The sequence below is a fragment of the Microcebus murinus genome, chromosome 4 (genome assembly GCF_040939455.1).
Source record: "Microcebus murinus isolate Inina chromosome 4, M.murinus_Inina_mat1.0, whole genome shotgun sequence".
In the NCBI taxonomy this organism is placed as follows: Eukaryota; Metazoa; Chordata; class Mammalia; order Primates; family Cheirogaleidae; genus Microcebus; species Microcebus murinus.
This window is the reverse complement of record NC_134107.1, coordinates 7,863,125-7,884,338: the sequence shown is the minus strand read 5'-3', so window position 1 is coordinate 7,884,338 and position 21,214 is coordinate 7,863,125. Positions and strand designations below refer to the sequence as shown.

Sequence of the window (21,214 nt, the reverse complement as noted above, 5' to 3'; positions counted from 1 at the left end):
TCCTGGAATAGTAATGACCAACTAGCAAAAAGCTTGAGCAGCCTGAAGATCAAGCAGAATAGTTTCTTACCTTATCCCTTTTTGGCCACTGTACTATGGGGACTCCAGTGAGGGCTAACTTGGGATCACTGTTGGCAAGCTCTTCCAGCAAAATCTGAGGGTAGAAGAGGAGAGAAAGAAAAAGCAGGGCACAGTGAACAAAGAACCAACTACTCTCAACAGCATCTAGACTCAGCTTTAGTTCCTTCCCTGAAGCACCCAGGGAAGCAGGCTGGCAACTATCTCTATTTTCCCTTCATACAGACTCACTGCAAAATAAGCAAATCAAAAATGAAAGAGAAAACTCAAACTTAAACTGCTGCAGTACTATCAAGTTTGAACTTACCTTTGCTCCCAACCCCTTACTTGTATACTCACTGTACTAACACACAGAAGCCACTAGCTATTGGAGTGACAAGTGTTACTTATACAGTTGTCTATATGACAGTAAGACTAAAAATGACTGGCTAATATGGAATTAATGAGATCAACAGCAAAGCCTTAATCTCCTGATTCAACTCAGGACTCTGTTTTTCTAAGGTTGATTACAGAAACCCCGGTCTCAAATCTCTGTTTCTCTCATTCTGTCACATACACACATACACGTACAGTCCTCTTTTTGACTTTATTCCTATAAATGGGGCAGAAACGATCTTAGGAGCAATAGTTCTCGTGGCTTTAACCAATCAAGTCTGAATGACTTAGGAACAATGCTACAGTAAGAAACTGCCACTTAAGTGAATCATACTGGCTGTTATTCTAAAACAAACCTTTTATGTTTTAGACAGAAATTTCTGAAGCCCAAACCTTCTTCTAGCATATGAAATCCCTTCTTCTGACCTCACGAACCCTAAAGCAACATCAACAGCAAAAGAACTCAAATCTGGGGGCCAAATTACACCATTCCCTTTCTAGTTGCCTTAGGTATGTACAGGATAGTAACTTTTTCACAAAAACTAAACTTTGATTCTGAAAAGGGTAGCAAGGCTGGGCCACCTTTAGTGACTGTTCTCATAACCCTGTGTGTTCTGTGCCCGCAGACAGGATTTTTAAGTATTTTCATGCTCCAAATGCCCAGAGTTGGGACTTGGAAAGACCCTTTAACTCATACCTAAGAAGCTCCTCTATGGAGATCCCTTCTTGCCAAGTCTCCAGATGCCTTTCACCATCCCCCAAACTAATTTCAATTTCATTTGCAGACGTTTTATTTACTTCAAGTTGCTATGGCATCCTTTTCTGGAGCCTCCTGTTAGCACCATACTGCGTAGGGGTGAAGAGGCGGGGTGTGGTGCCACGTGGGACAAAGCTCTGGTATGGGCTCCTAATCTCCCTGGGGTGAAAAATTCAAGTCCATTCAAAATGTGTGCTAGGGAGTGCACGGCTCCCCTCCCCCACTTCGCACTGCCGAGGAGTAGGACTCTGCCCATTTCCTCTGCCGAAGAGAACTGAGCTGTCCACAAACAGGGACTTTCCACTTTCAGCAAAACAGACTGCACAGTAAGACCTGCGATTGTTTAAGAGTAGAAGAGGAACTTAACTATTCACCAAAAGCCGTCTAATTCTACCTGCAAGATTTTTTGTGGCGGGGACAGGGAATGGTAGGCAGAAAAACTGTGTGGAGGTGCATGTGTGGGGGCAGCTGTTCACACATAACACGACTCAGTTACTGGGGTATGTGTGGGTGTGGAGGGAAATGCAGATTTCCTTCCAAGCCTTATTTTGCTGGGGCCATTCAACCAAGCACGCTTTGCTTTTATCAAAAAAGGCAGACTCCAGCTGAGGCCCTACAAGAAACCATATAAAGAAGCCACCACCCTTCACCAGAGGGGGTTTGGGATGGGGGAGCGGGGGTGGAGTGTGGGAAAGGCTGACGCCTATCTAGGCTCCAGGCATTCGGGAGAACATTCAAACACAGGCCCACACCCTACAGATCACAGGAAGGGAAAAAAACAGAGGGCGCCTGGGCAGAGGGGGAAAGGATTCCGAAAAGCCAAGCAACCCAATTCAAAAGCACATCCCACCAGGTGAGGGAACAAGTGCAATGACGGCTCAAGCAACACGAAGTAATGTAAGCATTGTCCTGGACTCACCCGGCAGGCAGTTCTTCTGCCTCTTTGCTGAGACAAAAGTCCCTACAGTTACACACACTCCAAACCAGAAAGGGTTTGCCAACCGACGGCCTGACCTTTCGTTTTTCGTCGCTCTGGAGCTGCCGAGGCTCTTGGGTGAAGTTTCCCCAGCGTCTTTGTTTTGTTTTCTGTATTGGAAGTTGTCCTGAAGGAGTTAGCTTTTCTGCCTCTAAGAAAATCCTGATTTACTTGAAAATTCTGAAATCTCCCAGAGCACATAAGGCAGGACAGTCCAGCTCTAACCCTTCAGGCTTCCCAGAGGGAGCAGCGTGCAGCGCTCTGGGCTCCTTCTCAAGCCCTTCAGCTCAGCCGCGGCTTCCTGTGCCTGCGAACAATGCTGCTGCGTCACCCACATGCAGCTCCCAGAAATGCTTTGCAACGGAAGATGGCAGGAGGGGGAGCAGAGCTCGAGTGAGCCAGCCAGGCAGACGGCCCAGCCGTTCTGCTGCAGAGCTGGGAGGGGGTGTGTTCGGCAACTGCTCTCTTCTTCGCCATTGGAAGAGGCCCTGCCGGGGAGGGGAGCTCAGCCACAGCCCCCGCCCCGTCTCCCTCCCATCACCACTGCAATAGGAGAAGCCAGGGCCAGCCCCCAGAGGGCTCCGGTGGCAGACTTCTGAAGGCGCCAGCAAAAGGGAAGGCTTTAACTCATTCTGCAGACTACACTTAGGCACCTTGGCCCACATTTGTCCTTGTCTCAGTCCACACCCTTCCCCTCAGGGTCACCTCTTATTGTTACAACCAGAGCTCTCTCCCAGGCTGCACACACATATTTCTTGCTCCCCTCTTGGCAAACACAGGGCATCGCCCAACGTCCAGCCTTTTTAGCAGAAGCACGCACCGGAGCTGAACTCCTGAGCTACCATCTCTCGCCCAGCACACTGCCTGCTTCATCTCCCTCACTGACGCTCCCAGCCCACCATGCAGAACCAGCCTGAGTGTTCCAGAAAAACCTTCAGAAATGGCAAATTCCAGTCAATACTGAGATATTCAATAAAATACGGCCATCTCATATTAGCTACGTCTAAAACAGTTGCCTGCCTCTGGTTCCAACAAGGAATTCCACCACAGTACAGTACTAGAAATGTCTATGCAGCAATCCCTGAGCAGTTTGAGCTTGACCAACTCAAACAGCTGAGGTCCAACCTCAGGTCCACACATTTTACGGTCCTACCTCTAAACAAGGTGCAGGAAACCAGGGCCATCAGATGACACCACCCTCAGGGTACCAATACTCCCAGATTTCCATTTCCACTCAAGTCTGTTTTGCCTGCCTCATTCTTGACATTCCCCAGATGGAGCAGCCAGTTCTGCATCCTGTCAGACACCTCACTGCCATTTTTTTTTTTTACAACCACTTGATTGACACACGTTGCTCACACCTCTATGCACCAATCCTGGCCAGGGTAAAGCTCTGACTGAACACAAACTCTCTTCTGGCTACAGGAGAAAGGGAAGGTGCAGTATTGGCCGGGATTCCAGTGATCTACAGTGTACCAAACTACAGGGTACCAAACGTCAGCATGGGAGAAACTCGGTAGGAACAGAAGCCTAACCAGCAGTTTGGGTCTGAATTTATATAATTTTTAGATCCTCACAAATATATCTTGTCTTTCTGCAGATGCTGCTTTGACATAAACATCTAGCTCTTACCACTGGATGCATTCTTACTTATGTCCAGGATAGTTGTTTCAGTGAGTTTCTTGTAGAGATTTGTGGCCTAACAAGCTTTCTGGGGTCTGGGCACTTTCTGGGCACTTTACTGCCAAGTGCTGCATATGTTAATTTTTACAGTAGTTGACCAAGGGAAGGAGGGACTTCACTGCTCTTGGTTGAGCTCTTCCTGAAAATGCTTATATGTTTATCCTAATCCTAAACCTCTCCCTTGCACATTAAGACTCAAAGACCTAGTGCAATCAGCTTATTTTGTTTGAAAAGCTTTCCTTAACAGTGATCTAGCTAATGAGAGATCTTCTTTGGAAAATGCTTATTTTTATCTTCAGTGCTATCTAACCTAGAAGGATAGTGAAGAACAAATACTTTTTTTTTTTCTTGAGACAGGGTCTCACTTCTCTTGCTTGGGCTAGAGTGCCATGGCATCAGCTTAGCTCACAGCAACCTCAAACTTCTGGACTCAAGCAATCCTCCCGCCTCAGCCTCCCGAGTAGCTGGGACTACAGGCATGCGCCACCATGCCCGGCTAATTTTTTCTATATATTTTTAGTTGGCCAATTAATTTCTTTCTATTTTTAGTAGAGACGGGGTCTTGCTCTTGCTTAGTCTGGTCTCGAATTCCTGACCTTGAGCGATCCTCCCACCTCGGCCTTCCAGAGCGCTAGGATTACAGGCTTGAGCCATCACACCCAGCCAAGAACAAATACTTAATAGAAACATGTTACTCCAAAACAAATACAAGTTCAAGTTGTAGAGAATACAAATTCTAGAGGCCACCAGGGAAGGACAAAAGCCAGATAGGGCGCTAAGAAAATCACTCCTAGTAAGTTTCCAAATCACAAATTAAACAAACCCTAATTTCCCCCCTACATTGATGCAGAATAAAAGAATACAGGCGACAAAGATAAGACCATATTATACAATACAGGAATATGATGAAAATATTTTATTTTATTTTTTTGAGACAGAGTCTCACTTTGTTGCCCAGGCTAGAAGAGTGAGTGCCGTGGCGTCAGCCTGGCTCACAGCAACCTCAATCTCCGGGGCTCAGCGATCCTACTGCCTCAGCCTCCCGAGTAGCTGGGACTACAGGCATGCGCCACCATGCCCGGCTAATTTTTTGTATATATATTTTTAGTTGGTCAATTAATTTATTTCTATTTTTGGTAGAGACAGGGTCTCGCTCAGGCTGGCTTCGAACTCCTGACCTTGAGCAATCAGCCCGCCTCGGCCTCCCAAAGTGCTAGGATTATAGGCATGAGCCACCACGCCCGGCCCGAAAATATTTTAAAGAATTATATATATTTTAACTTAACCTTAGATTCCTCATAACTGAATTAGATTTAAAACTTTTTATTATGAATGTATGAATTATTACAAATATATTGTTAGTAAAACTTGTAAGTGAAGTTTTATTTGTATAGGTTGCTTTAAAAAAAAAAACTAGTTTAATGGAATAAGAGGTAATTATTATTAGGTCTTCTACCAGTTCTCTTGGTGTCAGAATCACCCCCAAAATGTCAGATGAAGAAAATCCCTGATTAGTATTTCTGGAGTTATTTGCTTCAGTCCTATCTTACTCCTGGGATGGAGCCTAATGTAAATTTCTAAATCACAGTTACAAAATAAAATGTTAAAATCTTAGATAAGAGCAGCAGTAGCCTATTGTACCACAAAGAACAATTTTCCAATTTATAAACTGAAACCTTTTAATGTTGTACCAATACACTTGTATTCTATACCAAGAAAGTTTATTAGCTGATAAATTAAGAAGACTGGTACCCCCCCTCTCACAGGATAGACTCTGCCACCCTCCCTCAGTGTTTGTTCTATGCCCTGTGTCATGACAAGCACCTGTAAACCTTGACTGCACTTATTTCTTAGCTTACTTAGATGTCTGCTCCAGCCCTAGAATATAAGGTCCTGAGGGCTGTGATCATAGCATGTCCGCATGGTTTTCCCAGCACCGTCTGGTGCTTGGCAAAGTAGGCAGGCATTTTTCATAGCAGTGGAATAAAGGAATTTCATAGATTTGTAACATCTAATTTTTTTTCTTGCTTATTAAGTATTTTACTAGTATTTTTATAATCCCGTGGAGATATATATATTTTTAATTATAGAAAAAATTCATTCTCTTTCTTATTTATTTTTTCTTCTTTTTTTCACCTTTCACTATCATTCCCAAATCACAGAGATATTTAATACAGGAGAAAACAGGCTTTCATAAATTTAGTAACTTGCCCAAAAGTCACAGAATATTATGATTGGCAGGCTTATCAAAATGTTTCATCCTAGCACTCTGGGAGGCCAAGGTGGGAGGATTGCTTGAGGTCAGGAGTTCGAAACCCGCCTGAGCAAGAGCGAGACCCCGTCTCTACTATAAAGAAATTAATTAGGCCGGGCGTGGTGGCTCACGCCTGTAATCCTAGCTCTCTGGGAGGCCGAGGCGGGCGGATTGCTCGAGGTCGGGAGTTCAAAACCAGCCTGAGCAAGAGCGAGACCCCGTCTCTACTATAAATAGAAAGAAACTAATTGGCCAACTAATATATATAGAAAAAATTAGCCGGGCATGGTGGCGCATGCCTGTAGTCCCAGCTACTTGGGAGGCTGAGACAGAAGGATCGCTTGAGCCCAGGAGTCTGAGGTTGCTGTGAGCTAGGCTGACGCCACTGCACTCACTCTAGCCTAGGCAACAAAGTGAGACTCTGTCTCAAAAAAAAAAAAAAAAAAAAAAAAAGAAATTAATTGGCCAACTAATATATATACAAAAAATTAGCCAGGCATGGTGGCGTGTGCCTGTTAGTCCCAGCTACTCAGGAGGCTGAGGCAGCAGGATTGCTTGAGCCCAGGAGTTTGAGGTTGCTGTGAGCCAGACTGACGCCATGGCACTCACTTTAGCCTGGGCAACAAAGCGAGACTCTGTCTCAAAAAAAAAAAAAAAAGCTTCAGAGAAAATAGAAAAGTAGAAAAATATTCAACGACACTGCATTTGTTTCATTAAGTGAGCTGGGCAGCCAGATACATTGCTATATTAAAAGCTTATATATATGTTAAGAAGTCCTTTATCACCAAAATAAACACAAATAAAACAATGGAGTCTGGTTAAAAATTCAAATTCTTCCAGCTGCCTTCCATTACCCTGCTGTGCCCTACCATCAGCAGCTTGGGGTACCCCCTTCCAGGTACCCTGCAATGCACAAACACACACAGATTTTTTCTAACATTAATGGAATTGTACTACACATTCTGTTCCATGTCTTGCCTTTTATTCAATATATATCAAGGATACTTTTCAATTTGAGAAATGTGAGAATATTTCACAGCAGGAGCAAACCCCATTCTATAGTACATTCTCAGGAGTCAAGGTTACCTATACCCTTCCCAAACAGAGCTTTATACACACTGATTAACTTTACCAATAAGTCAACACTTTTTAATGCCTCATTTTTCATTTAATCTCCTTCCAACTCTATATTTATAATTCTTTCTTCAATATTGTAGAACTTAACCTTTTAGATCTTTAAAACCCTTTTAACACTATACTAAATGAGGTTTTTCCCCAGGGAATATGTAATTATGAATATCTCATCTCACTTTTCTTCTCATCTCTTCTACAAGTTATGTCTGAAATCCAGATAGGTCACAATAGGAAACAACTCCTCTCTCTGCAGGAAGGGTAAACTTTTTGTGCTTTGTTCCCTACTGCAGTGTAGCCATCAGTGCTACAAGCACCAAGTTATCTAGCACTGCAGAGCCCTTAGCTATGCAGTGATTCAGCATCTACCCAATCTAGTGCTTCTTTCTTTTGAGTGCTCAGATTCTAAAGGTATTCAAGCTCTAAGCTCGTTATATCTGAACTCTGGATTAAATATAACTGGTCAAATATAGGAATAATTAATCTAATTTGCTCTTCAGTGAAACTACCTGCAGAGCTGGGAGCTAAATCTGTCGCCTTCTGATGCTGGCTGCATTTTGACTATGGTTTTAGGTAAATGAGAAGACGTGGACTAGTCTCCAGAGGGAGAATGCAAAAACTGTCAGCCTATGCAGATACCCCTCTGGCCACTCATTCTTCATGCTCTGGCCTCTCCCACTGTATTTTACCCAGTGGCAGCCATAGTTTCCAGCAATCCCTGATAAACACAAGGAAGCTCTCTCCGGACACTTTCATAATGCTAGAAGGTCTCTTTAGTTGTCTTTTGTTATTTTTTAATTTTTTTGAGACAGATCTTACTCTGTTGCCCGGGCTAGAGTGCCGTGGCGTCAGCCTAGCTCATAGCAACCTCAAACTCCTGGGCTCAAGCGATCCTCCTGCCTCAGCCTCCCGAGTAGCTGGGACTACAGGCATGCACCACCATGCCTGGCTAATTTTTTCTATTTTTGGTAGAGACGGGGTCTCGCTCTTGTTCAGGCTGGTCTTGAACTCCTGAGCTCAAACGATCCACCCGCCTTGGCCTCCCAGAGTGCTAGGATTACAGGCATGAGCCACCGCACCAGGCCTCTTTGGTTGTCTCTTAACTCATTCCTCTTCATACTTTTTGCTTAATAACTGACCTAAATCTTTCTATTAATACATTTTTCCCTGGTATACCACTGTATCACTCTGTCTCCTCAAATCTCCTTATTTAGCTTTGAACTACTCCAATGGTTTTACTTATATATTTCTACCACACTTGACCTTGTACAATTGATTATACTAGATTATAATATGGCTTTCTACAAGGGTTCAATGGAGTCAAATCTAACTATAGACATATCCTAGGGCTGCAAAGATGTTTTTCTTTTTCATGAATCACAAATATAAATACCCAGGCCAAGAGAATTATTATGAGATACAATCTTAGAAACCTATCTTCTTAGTGTTAACAACAGTTATACAAATTAAACAAGTCTCAAAAGTCACAACTTAAAGTTTCCCACATGCTTCAATGATGGAATAACTACATAAAAAGAGAATTCTGTAAAAGGATGTTACACTCAATCAAACTGATAGGATTATACGATTAAGTAAGTACTACCACAATGGAAAAGAAAAATTTAAATGTCCTTTGCTCATTCACGGTTATGAAATGAGTCTGGGATCTAGTTTGTAAGTGTGGAAAAATATGGCTATATTTGACTTGTTTCACATTAATCATTACAGAAATAAGACTGAAATTTTGTCATTTCCTCCCCTAAATACAAGCCACAATTATACCACCTGCCTCTTCTATAGCAAATCTTTCAAAAACAAACTCTAATACCAACTGTCCAGCTTCTATCACTACTGAAGAGGACCAATCTCACCAAGTTACCACCCTGTTAGCCTTTGTTATTTATTGTCTTTTCACTGATGCATAAACAATGTAAGATATAATTAAAATGTCAATTATAAAAAGAAAAAAAAAAAAAGATGTGGTCCCATCCCAGTCTCTGGAATTCTTTTCTGAGATGGCTGGCAGAAGCTGTGGAGCACCTCAGCTGGCTATATGGTGACCACGGAAAACCTGGATCAGTAATCAGGGACAGGAAAGACCTATTACAAAACATTTAGCCTACCATCATTGAAGCCCCAAAATTATTCCCTAAAAGTTCTTAAAATAATCTATGTGACAGATTTTTTAAAAAACGCTTACTACAAATTGTGGACTAACTTTCTAATACACAAACCATGTCCTGCACCCAAGACATACTTCCAAACACTGAGTTTAAAAGAAAATTGTTATTCCCAGCTTTACACTTTTTGGTGTTCACCTTAATGGTTATTTATGAGGAAAGACTTAACCACTTCGGTACAAGCATCAACTATAGTTGATAGCCACAGATGAACGGACTTTAGTCGACAGCCATGATATGAAGGCGCACAGCTGAGCATCGACTTTAGCCAACAGCCGTGATATGCCTTTCTAATTTTTCACTTATCAAAATAAAATTGTGAACATTTAAAAATAACATAATAAAAAATATATGTATATGTTACCTATTCTGATTTACATTATAAGTAAAGCTGCCTGTAAAGTAAAACAAGCTTTCAGTGCTTTAAAGTTTTCCTCATCACACAAGAGCAAAACGGATTCATTGTTAATGCACAGCACAAACTACTGTGCGGACTACGAGTGCCGGCTGTGGGCAAGGTTTTGTGGCCGGTGAGCGCCGTCTCCCCTCGAAGTGGTTAAAAGAATTCCCTCTAGTTTAGAGGGTTCAAATTTGGATTCCTCAAAAATAAGCTCATTTCTTTGAGGCTAATACATGAGGGATGGGGTAGGCTTTGAAGAATACTAATGTTAGAGACCTCTTGAAAAAGAAAACAATATATACAATATGAAGAAACTTGATAAAGCCATTAACACTTTTCTCAGAAGCTGTCCCAATGTATTTAAGTCTTAATACTACATAAATTTGAAACTACAGATGCTAAAGCTACTCAATATAAACCAGCCTGCTTTCAGCCACTTTTGTCCTGCAATAGGCTTTTTTTTTTTTAGACAGAGTCTCACTTTGTTGCCCAGGCTAGAGTGAGTGCCGTGGCATCATCAGCCTAGCTTACAGTAACCTCAAACTCCTGGGCTCAAGCAATCCTCCTGCCTCAGCCTCCCAAGTTGCTGGGACTACAGGCATGAGCCACCATGCCCGGCTAATTTTTTCTATATATATATTAGTTGGCCAATTAATTTCTTTCTATTTATAGTAGAGACGGGATCTCACTCTTGCTCAGGCTGGTTTCGAACTCCTGACCTCGAGCAATCTGCACGCCTCGGCCTCCCAGAGTGCTAGGATTACAGACGTGAGCCACCTCGCCCGGCCTGCAATAGGCTCTTTATCTGAGAGCAACCTAAGTTTAAAGTAACAAACACTTTTTGGGATTCTCCTTTACTTTTGGGGTCAGTCAGAAATCTAGGCTTTTAGGGCTAAATTTAAGTCCTCAATGAACACATAAAATGTTAGTATTTTCCAAACAGGGACTTAACCTCATTCTAGGAATTGAAACATTGAGCAGCACTAACAAACACATGTACATATTAACTCCTCTCTGGTCAAACCAGAAATTACTCAAAATTCCTGTACTTTCTCCTTTTGAATCCAGGAACCAATTGCCCTAGCCAGATTAATAGCTGTCAAGCAACATAACAAAACCTTACCTTTACGTCAGCAATGAGAGCATCTTCATCTTCTATCCCTGTGGGGACACATTTCTTGTGCAGTGGCAGAGACTCCAACTTATCTACAAGGCAGCGAAGGCCTTCAAGCTCAAAATGGGTCAGATGCACTTGCCTGTCCTTTCGAGGGCTACACTGGGGATCCCACACCTGGCCATTGTGGGAGCTCCGGCTAGAGTCAGAGGATGAGTCCCCAGACAAAGTTTTCTTCAGACTTGGAAGACTTCGGCAGGTTTTGCCCAGTCCATCATAATCCAGGTTGACTCCATTTGCTACAGGGCTAGTGAGGACAGAACGCCTGCTGCTCAAGCGTCGGGGTTCTCGATCCACTCCTTCTTCATCCCCATTTCCAGACTCCAACCCATTTAATTCCAAATCTACCAATAGGAAGAAAAACTGCAGTAAGAACATGGTACTTGGCCATGTGATCAACAAGATAAATTGTCATCATGGTAGGGGCCTTGAGGTTATAAATGACAAAATTATCACATTTAAATAATGCTCTCTCCTTATTCCAACTCATTTGTCCGGTGTTGAAAATCACAGGTAAAGGCAGAAATAGGATCCTGACTTAGTACGACAACTGAGGTAATGGTCAATTGGATTTTTAAAAGTTTGGGAAGGACTCTTTTAAATAGAAACCAGTTACTTATGAAAGTGGCTGTAAATCAGTTTCAAATTTAAGCTTGATTTTGGGATTATGATTTCATTATCTTTTAAAAGAATAGACAGTATAAAGCACATAGATTTAAAAGTAGTTTTGTCCTAAATTTTGATCATAAAATTAAGCTTTGGAATGGAAATCCTAGCAACATAAAAAACAAAACAAAGTGACTATTTTGAAAAGGAAGATTTTTTTTTTTTTTTTTTTGAGACAGAGTCTCACTCTGTTGCTTGGGCTAGAGTGCCATGGGGTCAGCCTAGGTCACAGCAACCTCAAACTCCTGGGCTCAAGCAATCCTTCTCCCTCAGCCTCCTGAATAGCTGGGACTACAGGCATGTGCCACCATGCCTGGCTAATTTTTTGTATATATATTAGTTGGCCAATTAATTTCTTTCTATTTTTAGTAGAGACAGGGTCGCTCTTGCTCAGGCTGATTTCGAACTCCTAACCTTAAGAGATCCACCACCTTGGCCTCCCAGAGTGTTAGGATTATGGGTGTGAGCCACCACGCCCGGCCTGGTCTTTTTTATTATTATGAAAGTAATATATATTTACTATCAATAATTTAGAAAATGTAAGAAGGTGCAAAGAAATAAATAAGTCATTCCTATCCCTCTACCCTGGGATAAACACTAAACACTGCAATGTATTTCTTTCCATCTTTTTCTATGCATATGTGTGACTTTGACGAGATATTTGTGGGGTTTTTTGAGACAAGATCTCGCCATGTTGTCTAGGCTGGTCTCCAACTCCTAGGCTCATGAGGTCCTCCCACCTCAGCCTCCCAAGTGACTGAGACTCCAGGTGTGTGCCATCTGCAGGTGTGACTTGATTAGATGTATTTTTAAATAAGATTGGGATCATGCTGCATATACAATTCTGTATCTTGCTTTCACATATTGGGTGAGCATTCGTTTTCAAATGAGAATATAAACTATGGATAAATTTATGCAGTAAAAGGACAATGTTAAAGCACAAAGTATCTTGCTTGAAAATTCGATAGATATGTACGATACCGGGATATTACAATGTTGGCTCCTTGCCAGTTTAAAACATGGAACAGTCTAAAAATGTATACTGAAACTACTCTGTCATCTAATGAAACATTTCTCTTGATAGATGTTGGGTAAACATTAAGCACACAGGTTAAGAGCATAGACTGTAGAGTGTGACCAACCCTGTTCAAGATGTGGCTTTGCCACTTATTAACTGTAAGATTATGGACACATTTTTAAATCTCCTTGAACCTTAACGTCCCCATTTGTAAAATGAGGATAATAATACCTACCACAAAGGTAATGATAAGAATTCAATGTACGTAAACTGCTTAGTATAGTGCTTGGAATATAATAGTTTATTTTGATCATATATTCTTAGTTTTTATTGTGCTGAAGACCAACCATACTTTATACAACAAAACATATCAGACAACTGATCATCTTTCATGAGAAGCTAAGTACTAGCAACTCAGACAGAGATCAGACCCAAAGTATTTCATTTAGCCAGTAATTCACATCTAGGTGGGTAATTAGTATTCAATTCCAATGAGTGAATTTGGTACTTATAAATAGATAAGTAAAAAAACCGAAAATATATTAATAACTAAGTGAGCAAAAGCATATATCAGTGAACAACTTAAAAAAAAAAAAAAAGAAAAAAGAAGTTAACAACAACAACAAAAAAACAAACCTAGCATACTGAATATTCCTGTCCTCACCCTCAGTCCTAAGGGGTAGTCTTGAAAGTTCATAGGGGCCAGGCGTGGTGTCTCATGCCTATAATCCTAGCACTTTAGGAGGCCAAGGCAGGAGGACTGCTTGAGCCCAGGAGTTCAACACCAGCCTGGGCAACATAGCAAGACCCAGTCTCTACAAAAAATAGAAAAATTAGCCAGGCATGGTGGCATGTGCTTGTAGTTCCAGCTACTCAGAAAGCTGAGATGGGATGATCACTTAAGCCCAGGAGTTAGTTTGAGGTTGCAATGAGCTATGATCCCCCTACTGTTGTGATTTCACCACTACTTTTTAGACTGTTTCATGTTTTAAACTGGTAAGGAGCCAACACTGTAATATCCTCAAATCACACATGTCTATTGGATCTTCATGTAAGATAATTTGTGCTTTAGCATTTTCCTTTTACTGCATAACTTTACCCATAGTTTCTATTCTCATTTGAAAATAAATGCTCACCCAATATGTGAAAGCACACAAAGCACCCCTTAGGACTGAGGGTGACTCTAGCCCTGGGTGACAGCGAAAGACTCTGTCTCAAAACAAACACACACACACAAAAGTTCATACAGGCAGAAAACTTACCCATGCTGAGGGATTCTTTCTGAAATTCCTTCGTTAAGTGGGAGCGGTTGGTTATGCAGTACACATAGCGCTCCAACACATACCAACACATCTCATAGTAGAATGGATATCGAAACTTATTTGGAACCTACACAGAAATATAATAAGAGAAAAGTAAAGTGATGACAATTTTCAAGGAAAAAGAGTACAAAAAAACCCCTGAATTATTACAGTTATTAACCGAGGAAGAACTCTCACCAGTATATCTGAAAACCCAGGTTGGCATATGAAGCAAGAACTTAAGTTGATCTGTCAATTTAGAAAATGTTGGTCTTAGGAAACAACTGCTAAAGACAATAGGTACTTGAAAAGACCATTTAGAACCACCAATGAGTGGAAAAGCACCAAAAAGAAATTTTGGGTTTTGGGATAAAGAGTAAAATGTTACAGAAAGACACAAAGTACTTGAGGACATTATTTTAGGGTTCTTGGGATACAAAGGCATGCCATGCCAAGCACTCTTGCTATACTATAGCTTTACTCTGAATCAGAAGGCCATGGAACAAAGAATCTAATGGAAAAACAGGACATGAGATGAAATTATATGTTCACATTAGGTCATTACATTATATTAAAGTATGATTAGAGACTCATTCTCAAGCTGTGTCTAGCTTAGGACACAAGACTGGGTACTTTCCCCACCATCAGCTCTCAGCTTGCCTCTCTCATACTTTGTAATTTGCCAAGATGGTATGTCCACAAATCAGATTAATGTTCCATATGGCCTAATCAACCACTGTCTTTAGTTTTCTTTCCATTCTCTTCCAAAAGTGGTATTAGTTTTCTTTCTATTCTCCCACAAAGAGCACTTTTATTATTTTTTCAGCTGGATAATAATAAAAAGACATATTCTTTAGATCTGCCATACTCAAGGAAAATAAGCATGGATTAATCAGTTATAAAAATCAATAATGGAGACTATCCTAAATATATTTTGCCCCCTTCTTTTACAGAGGCCATCTTTCAAAAGAATAAGCCAAGGCCAGGAGTGGTGGCTCACGCCTGTAATCCTAGCACTCTGGGAGGCAGAGGCGGGAGGATCGTTTGAGCTCAGGAATTCGAGACCAACCCGAGCAAGATCGAGACCCCGTCTCTATTGAAAAAAGAAAAAAAAAAGAAAGAAATTAGCTAAAAATATGTAGAAAAAATTAGCTAGGCATGGTGGTGCATGCTTGTAGTCCTAAGTACTAGGGAGGCTGGGGCAGGAGAATTGCTTGAGCCCAGGAGTTTGAGGTTGCTGTGAACTCGGCTGATGCCACGGCACTCTAGCCTAGGCAACAGAGTGAGACTCTGTCTCAAAAAAAAAAAAAAAAAAAGCCAAACAATACTTTCAAGATCATGTTTTTTTTTCCTTTTTTTTTTTGGGGGGGGGGTGCTATGTCTTTTCCAAAATCAAGATCATTTTGAACATGCAACTCCTGACAATGTTCCCATCCTGAAGAGATGACCTCATCTACCCCTTTTCAAAGCACTGCATTAGGTAGTTTTCCTCAATCAAGGAGAATTGTGTAAGAGCCCCTTTTCAAAAGCTTTCACAAGGTCATAGGGCATCATTAAGGAATAAGATCACTTCCTCATTGTGAGGCTAGAGAGGCATATTTTTCATGGTCTACCCCAATTATTTTTCCAATGTAGAGCAGCCAGACCCTGAATCTGGGTCTCTTATGTGGCTACAGCTTTAACAACTAGAAGGGTTACTCCCTTATGTAAAAGTCAAGTAAGGCCGGTGCAGTGGCACATGCCTGCAAGCCCAGCATTTTGGGGGACCAAGTGGGAGGATTGTTTGAGCCCAGGAGTTCAAGACCAGCCTGGTCAACATAACGAGACTCCACCTGTACCAAAATAAATAAATAAATAAATAAATTAGCTGGTCATGGTGGCCGATGACTGTAGTCCTGGCTACTCTGGAGGCTGAGGCAGGAGGATTGCTTGGGCCCAGTAGTTCGAGGTTACAGTGAGCTATGATCGGGCCACTGCACTCACTCCAGTCTGAGTGACAGAGCAAGACCTCACATCTAAAAAAAATACAAATAAATAAATAAATAAACAAGAAGGTAGGAAAGAAGGAAATAAAAAAGGGATGAAAATATAAAATAAAATAATGGCATTAAAATTTTGAGTTTTTACTTATAACTCATGAGACTGTATTAACAACAGCCAAGATATCACACACCTAACCTGCCCTCATTACATTTTTCCCTGTGCTGCCAAAAAGCACAGAGCATATCAATTTCTAAGACTTGGTTACAAGTTTTTTTGAAAGTTTTTTAATAAATCCCCATTACAAAATTACTGAGCCTTTAAGCACTATCAGAATAATTACCAACACTTAAGTTCAAATAGTAAATTTCTATACTGGTATGGGAAAAGTAACCAAAACATTGCCTTGTTTACAACACGCTTTATATTTCTTTTTGCAAAGCATTCTTTATACATTCTCTTTTAAATAAAACTTTATAAGTTTATAGAGATTAGTAACATAGTAAATGGATAGAAGGTTGGTATTGGCCCATAAAAGGCTGGTTATGGAAAGCAATAAAAAAATTGCTATGTGCACATATGTAGGGGACCCAATGAAATTTTATAGCAACACAGAAAAATTCCTTATTTGGAAAGAAAGAATTAAGTCACACACACAAAAAAATAGAAAAATACGGTTAGATACTGAAATTTGACATTTTCTTATCTCTCCCTCTTTTTCTTTTTTTTTGGAGACAGTCTCTCTTTGTTGCCGGGGCTAGAGTGCCATGGTATAAACCTAGCTTACGGCAACCTCAAATTCCTGGTCTCAAGTGATCCTCCTGCCTCAGCCTTCCAAGTAGCTGGGAATATGGGTGTGCATCACCATGCCCAGCTAATTTTTTCTATTTTTAGTAGAGATGGCGGGGTCTCGCTCTTGTTCAGACTGGTCTCAAACTCCTGACCTCAAGCAATCCTCCTGCCTCGGCCTCCTAGAGTGTTAGGATTACAGGCGTGAGCCACTGCATCTGGCCTGAAATTTGACATTTTCTAATAAATAAAGTCTAGGAATTAGGTATATCACGATCACTTTTTATCAGTCTAAGAGTTTGCAGGAAACTTTCTGAGATAAGGTGCTTATTTTACTTATGTTACTGAATATATATTTCCTTCTTCCTTCTGTGAAACTGAACCAATTAAGTCCTAGGTATCTTTAGCTACAAAACAGGAATGTATTCAAAAACTAATTTTCAGACTGAATTTTATTACACACACACACACACACATTGATTGAGACAGAGTCTCACTCTGTTGCCCAGGATAGAGTGCCATGGCATCAGCCTAGCTCACAGCAACTTCAAACTCCTGGGCTCAAGTGATCTCAGGCTCAAGCGATCCCTCTGCCTCAGCCTCCCAAGTAGCTGGGACTACAGGCATGTGCCACCATGCCTGGCTAATTTTTTCTATATATTTTTAGTTGTCCAGCTAATTTCTTTCTATTTTTAGTAGAGATGAGGTTTCGCTCTTGCTCAGACTGGTCTCGAACTCCTGAGCTCAAATGATCCACCCGCCTTAGCCTCCCAGAGTGCTAGGATTACAGGCGTGAGCTACTGCTCCTGGCCCAGACTAAATTTTATAACAGGTGGGTAGGGTTACCTCCCAGGATAAATTAAACAAGAATATTTTACTGTAAAATTATATATGTTTTTCTCATTTGAATCATTTTACCTATTTTTGCAGATATACCCTTTATTATAACTTCAAACTTAATAAACTATTATTTTTTGTATAGTTTCATTACATTACTCTTAACAGAAAAGCAGAAATTCACTGTTATAAAATATATTGAAAAAGCATTGTTTCTTCTCTTAATTCGATTAATGGGCAATTCCTGTAACTCCGACAATATCAATTTTGTATATCAGGTGACATGTAGCTCCTAAACAAAAATAAATGTTTCAAAATAGGCACCATAATGGTTCATTGACCATAATCACAGTAATCAGAGTAAAAAAAGACACACGAATTTAAAGTTGTTAACCTGAGTTGATAAACTCCATTATACCAAATTATCCTATAAGAACAAAAATGAAAAATGTGGCTCAAGAAATTACCAGATGTCCATCTTCGGCACTATAAAAATCCAAGATACCAAGAACCTTAAAGAATTAGAGTTGCCAAAACCAAGCATGTAAATCCTTTTAATAAAAAAGAAAAATTTTATACTTCTCTGTGTTCCAAAAATGTCAACACTGTATGTTAACCTAAAGAAAAACTGAAGTTTTGACAAACTATCAATGAATCTCTTACATCTGTCTTAATTGGAGTAAACCTCTTCAAATTCAACTGTTACATAAAATTACTTACCCGTGTCCTATCTTCAATGTTGTATATTTTTAATTGCATGGGGATGTTGAAGCTATGCAAAAAATTGCCTCCAAACACTAACGTGTCTGTAGGAGTATACACAGCATGAATCCAGCCTAGAAGAAAGGGAATGGAGGGCAGTGGCTGAAAGCACACATTACAAACAAGGCTCTCTCAGTATAAGACCCTAGATTATGTTCTTTACTCTGATTCTACTACTTAGTGGTTGGTCAAATCACTTAATCTCTCACAGCCTCAATTTCCTTTATAAAACCAAGATAAATTATACCTCATATCATTGTTGGTGAGCATTAAATGAGAGATACATGTAAAGTGTTTAGCATATAATAAACTTTTTTTTTTTGAGACAGTCTCGCTTTGTTGCCCAGGCTAGAGTGAGTGCCATGGCATCAGCCTTGCTCACAGCAACCTCAAACTCCTGGGCTCAAGGAATCCTCCTGCCTCAGCCTCCCGAGTAGCTGGGACTACAGGCATGCGCCACCATGTCCGGCTAGTTTTTTGTATATATATTAGTTGGCCAATTAATTTCTTTCTATTTATAGTAGAGACAGGGTCTCGCTCTTGCTCAGGCTGGTTTTGAACTCCTGACCTCGAGCAATCCGCCCACCTCGGCCTCCCAGAGTGCTAGGATTACAGGTGTGAGCCACCGCGCCCAGCCCAAGCATATAATAAACTTAATAAATGCTACCATTTACTGGAGCATCAACTATGAACCAGGCTCTGCACAAGATAGTTTACATGTATTCTCATTTACTCCTCACAACAAAATGAGACACTGATTTAAATATTTGACCAAAGTGGTATCTAACAGGTAAATGTATCATAAGAATTCTAACACAAGTCTGTGACTCCAAAATCTGTGGGTTTTTTTTTTGTTTTTTTTTAAAAGACAGGGTCTCTGTGTCCCATCTAGAGCACAGTGGTGTCACCATAGCTCGCACAGTGGTGTCATCATAGCTCGCTAACTCCTCGGCTCAAGTGATCCTCCTGCCTCAGCCTCCTGAGTAGCTAGGATTACAGCATGTGCCACCATGCCCAGCTAATTTTGTTTATTTTTAGAGCCAGGGTCTCATTATGCTGCTCAGGCTAGTGTCAAACTCCTGGACTCAAGTGATCCTCTCATCTTGGCCTCCCAAAATGTTGGGATGACAGGCATGAGCCATTGTGCCCAGCCATATGCTCTTCCATAAGCACTTATTTTAGAACTAATGACTTTATCAAAAATATTCCTGATTCAGTGCTCTAGCCTTCACAGCCATTCCCTAGAAGAGAAGGTAGCTCTTCATCTCTGTAGGTTGTATATCACATGCAGAACAGGTCCTATCTATAGACATTCTGAATTACTAAAGCTAATGTGGGGCCCAAATGTGTAGATCTGAAAAGCTTTTTTTTTTTTTTTGAGACAGAGTCTCGCTTTGTTGCCCAGGCTAGAGTGAGTGCCATGGCGTCAGCCTAGCTCACAGCAACCTCAAACTCCTGGCTCAAGCAATCCTCCTGCCTCAGCCTCCCAAGTAGCTGGGACTACAGGCATTCGCCACCATGCCCGGCTAATTTTTTGTATATATGTTAGTTGGCCAATTAATTTCTTTCTATTTATAGTAGAGACGGGGTCTTGCTCTTGCTCAGGCTGGTTTCGAACTCCTGACCTCGAGCAATCCGCCCGCCTCGGCCTCCCAGAGAGCTAGGATTACAGGCGTGAGCCACCGCGCCCGGCCTGAAAAGCTTTTGCTGGCAATTCAGATACACCTTTATTGGAAAAAAAAATCACTTCTTTTAAAAATATTCCCTAATGACAGGAAAAGATACCACTGTTTTTTCTCCACCTAACATCATAACCACTCTTGGTGGTAATCCATTAATCTCTTTTTAAGAAAAGAAAAGTGGCTAAACAACCCACTTTTCCCCATTTCACTTACCTGAGGGAATGACGAAGGTATAGCCCTGCTTGAGCTCAATGCGCTGGCAATCTGACACCCGGTCACCCAGAAAGATGTCTCCCTGTTTCCCTGACAGCAGCCAATTCTCGTACAGCTCCAGGTTGTGGGCTGTAGGGGGGATGAGCCAGAAGACCTGTGAGTTAAAAAACTTGAGTCTGTTAACAGCCATTGACATGACCCAGTCATCTCCCTCAACTGATAAACAGGTACAAAATTAAGACCTCCAGGTAGAAGACAGACTAGCAATTCTCCCAGCCTAAAGAACTTGACTATTTGAGAAACTCTAAAAGTCCCAAGGAAGTAGATCTTTCTTGTCCTCTACTTGATCACACAGCATTGGGGCCTCCCTGGGGTTTGACTGCAGAACCCAGAACCCATGTGGGACTCAGAGAGAAGAAGGGCATTTGGTTCATTACACCTAGGTAGTCCTTTATACACCCCTGACTGACCTCTAGAGTCCTAAAACGCAGTCAGTTGGGTACAGTATCTTCAAAAGACTGGTCTGGGTTGCTTTGTTCCCAAGGTAGTAATTAAGACCAATAGGACTTAAACATATCTAAAGTAAACAACGTGACTTTCTGGATTTGGAGGTACAGTCATTCTAGAGTAAGAAGACTTCACATTTTACAAAATATTATCTGTTTTCATTCTAGTTCTACTTTTCACTCATAAATGCATACACTCTAATAAAGGGAAAAAGGGTAATAATAGAGTATAATACTATACACCTCTGGTATTACTTCTAGATTGCCATTCTTATGTAGCATTCAAAAATATTCTGACAAGCTGGAATATAATTCTTTATGAATGAGGACAGTCCTCCAAAACATATTTATATCCTCAAAAAGGACCCAAGGCTTCCTTTGTTCACATTTTAAACCAATGCCTTCATAACAGAAGAAGTTGATTTGGATCTTAATTTGCTGATTTCATCATG

At 41.0% G+C, this 21,214-nt stretch overlaps 1 protein-coding gene across 6 annotated transcripts in view; it reads right to left on the bottom strand.

Moving 5' to 3' along the window:
• The window catches only part of KDM2A (lysine demethylase 2A), a 125,489-nt gene that overhangs the window by 14,758 nt on the left and 89,517 nt on the right, over window positions 1-21,214 (bottom strand). For all 6 annotated transcript variants that reach the window (XM_012757555.3, XM_012757556.3, XM_012757554.3 and 3 more), the window contains 5 exons: window positions 20,257-20,410; window positions 18,320-18,435; window positions 13,955-14,081; window positions 10,958-11,352; window positions 71-154 (listed from right to left, as the gene is read on the bottom strand). In XM_012757555.3, the coding sequence (XP_012613009.1) occupies window positions 71-154; window positions 10,958-11,352; window positions 13,955-14,081; window positions 18,320-18,435; window positions 20,257-20,410 (876 nt within the window). The remainder of the gene's footprint in view (window positions 1-70; window positions 155-10,957; window positions 11,353-13,954; window positions 14,082-18,319; window positions 18,436-20,256; window positions 20,411-21,214) is intronic.